This window comes from Limulus polyphemus, unplaced genomic scaffold, assembly GCF_000517525.1.
Source record: "Limulus polyphemus unplaced genomic scaffold, Limulus_polyphemus-2.1.2 Scaffold3045, whole genome shotgun sequence".
NCBI lineage: Eukaryota > Metazoa > Arthropoda > Merostomata > Xiphosura > Limulidae > Limulus > Limulus polyphemus.
This window is the reverse complement of record NW_013668655.1, coordinates 105,444-107,737: the sequence shown is the minus strand read 5'-3', so window position 1 is coordinate 107,737 and position 2,294 is coordinate 105,444. Positions and strand designations below refer to the sequence as shown.

At 31.7% G+C, this 2,294-nt stretch overlaps 1 protein-coding gene across 1 annotated transcript in view; it reads right to left on the bottom strand.

Annotated features, from left to right (window-relative positions):
• Positions 1 to 2,294, bottom strand: part of LOC106468533 (nuclear factor related to kappa-B-binding protein-like) — a gene marked incomplete at its 3' end in the record, with an annotated part of 50,715 nt that overhangs the window by 41,268 nt on the left and 7,153 nt on the right. Inside the window, exon 3 of the mRNA XM_013928965.2 lies at positions 840 to 917. Within this exon, the coding sequence (XP_013784419.1) occupies positions 840 to 917 (78 nt within the window). The remainder of the gene's footprint in view (positions 1 to 839; positions 918 to 2,294) is intronic.

Sequence of the window (2,294 nt, the reverse complement as noted above, 5' to 3'; positions counted from 1 at the left end):
TATATATATATATATATATATATATATATATATATATAAATGAAGAAAATGAAAACTTGTTACACAAATAAAAGTCAGATGACTAATTCATATGCATTTATCATTTGCAAAATTGAAATGGTTCTGATAAATTTTATACATCTACAGATAAAACTCATGAAGTCAACATTTCTACTGACCTCCAACACTCTTTAGTATCTACTGTAACCTTTTGTAGTAGTTAACAATCTGAGACTTAGGATATGATAACAACTCACTTATATAAATAATCTTCTTAAATCACAGCTATGATTATATCTAATGCACACACACACACACACTGAAAATTATATGTATACTTCAAATAAAAAAGTGCTCAGTAATGTACAATATAACAGAACCACAGTACACAGTGTATAATATTTGAGTGAATACCAAACAGAAGGCCTAGAGCCAGAGCAGAAAACCAACCAACACAAAAAATAGTAATAATCTATATAAAAATATTATTATTATAATTATGCATTCATAATGTTGTAATAACAAAATAAGTGGAAATTTCAACAACTACAAATTTGCAAAACAGCCATCTTTGCACTTTATTGACTACATGAAACTTTATTCTTAAATTCAAACAATTTTTAAGTTCCTATGCATAAATACTGTTACCACTTTTGACAATAATTCAGTTCTGTAACAAAAAAAAGCAATCAAAATTTTTTTTATCCCATCTATAAAAGTTTATTCTTCTGTAAGTTATCACTAGGACACACACATGCACACTCACATTTATACAAAAAAAGATCATAATGTTACACACTTCATGTACCACAAAAAATAATTATCATAAATTAACTCACCATGAGATGACAGCGTTGATTTTCTGATAACACACTATCCCACGTCTCCAAACTCATAACTTTTTTAAATATCTCTTCCTAAACATAACAAAAGCTTAAATTAAAAAATACACATTATTAACATTACCAGTATCTACAGCTTGCCTGGATGTTTTCATCAATGATTTACAGCTCATGCTGTAAACTAAATATTTAAAGATCAGACATACAAAAAAGTGACCAAATTCCTTGTTTTCTTAACAGCAATATACAAGAATGTACATCAGCCCACACAAATGTTACCTGTTTTTAAAATAAGTACGTATTCCTTTTGATATACCTTTGTTTCAGCTAGATAACCAAGCTATTAGGATAAACAATAATATGTGATTCTAAGGCCAAAATTTCAGTTAGAAAGTATTTATACCTTTAGTATTACAATCATATCTTCACAGGATTTTATACCATCTTAACATAGTGTATTGAACTTTCTACTACAATGTGAATGGTAAAACATGGGTGATAACAATTAGTAAAGCAAACAGCCATAAAAAAATTAGAGGATGAAAGACTGGATATAAAGTACATGTAGGTATATAAATTAACTGCTGCACAGAAGTCAAGGAAGGATAACATATATATATGAAGTCACCAATCCTGTTCAACATTACTACAGTATGACTAGGGTCACCAATCCTGTTCAACATTACTACAGTATGACTAGGGTCACCAATCCTGTTCAACGTTACTACAGTATGATTAGGGTCACCAATCCTGTTCAACATTACTACAGTATGACTAGGGTCACCAATCCTGTTCAACATTACTACAGTATGATTAGGGTCACCAATCCTGTTCAACGTTACTATAGTATGATTATGATCACAATCCTGTTCAACATTACTACAGTATGACTACGGTCACCAATCCTGTTCAACATTACTACAGTATGATTATGGTCACCAATCCTGTTCAACATTACTACAGTATGACTAGGGTCACCAAATCCTGTTCAACATTACTACAGTATGACTAGGGTCACCAATCCTATTCAACATTACTATAGTATGACTAGGATCACCAATCCTGTTCAACGTTACTACAGTATGATTAGGGTCACCAATCCTGTTCAACTTTACTACAGTATGACTAGGGTCACCAATCCTGTTCAACATTACTACAGTATGATTATGATCACCAATCCTGTTCAACATTACTACAGTATGACTAGGGTCACCAATCCTGTTCAATGTTACTACAGTATGATTAGGGTCACCAATCCTGTTCAACATTACTACAGTATGATTATGGTCACCAATCCTGTTCAACATTACTATAGTATGACTAGGGTTACCAATCCTGTTCAACATTACTACAGTATGATTAGGGTCACCAATCCTGTTCAACATTACTACAGTATGATTATGGTCACCAATCCTGTTCAACATTACTACAGTATGATTAGGGTCACCAATC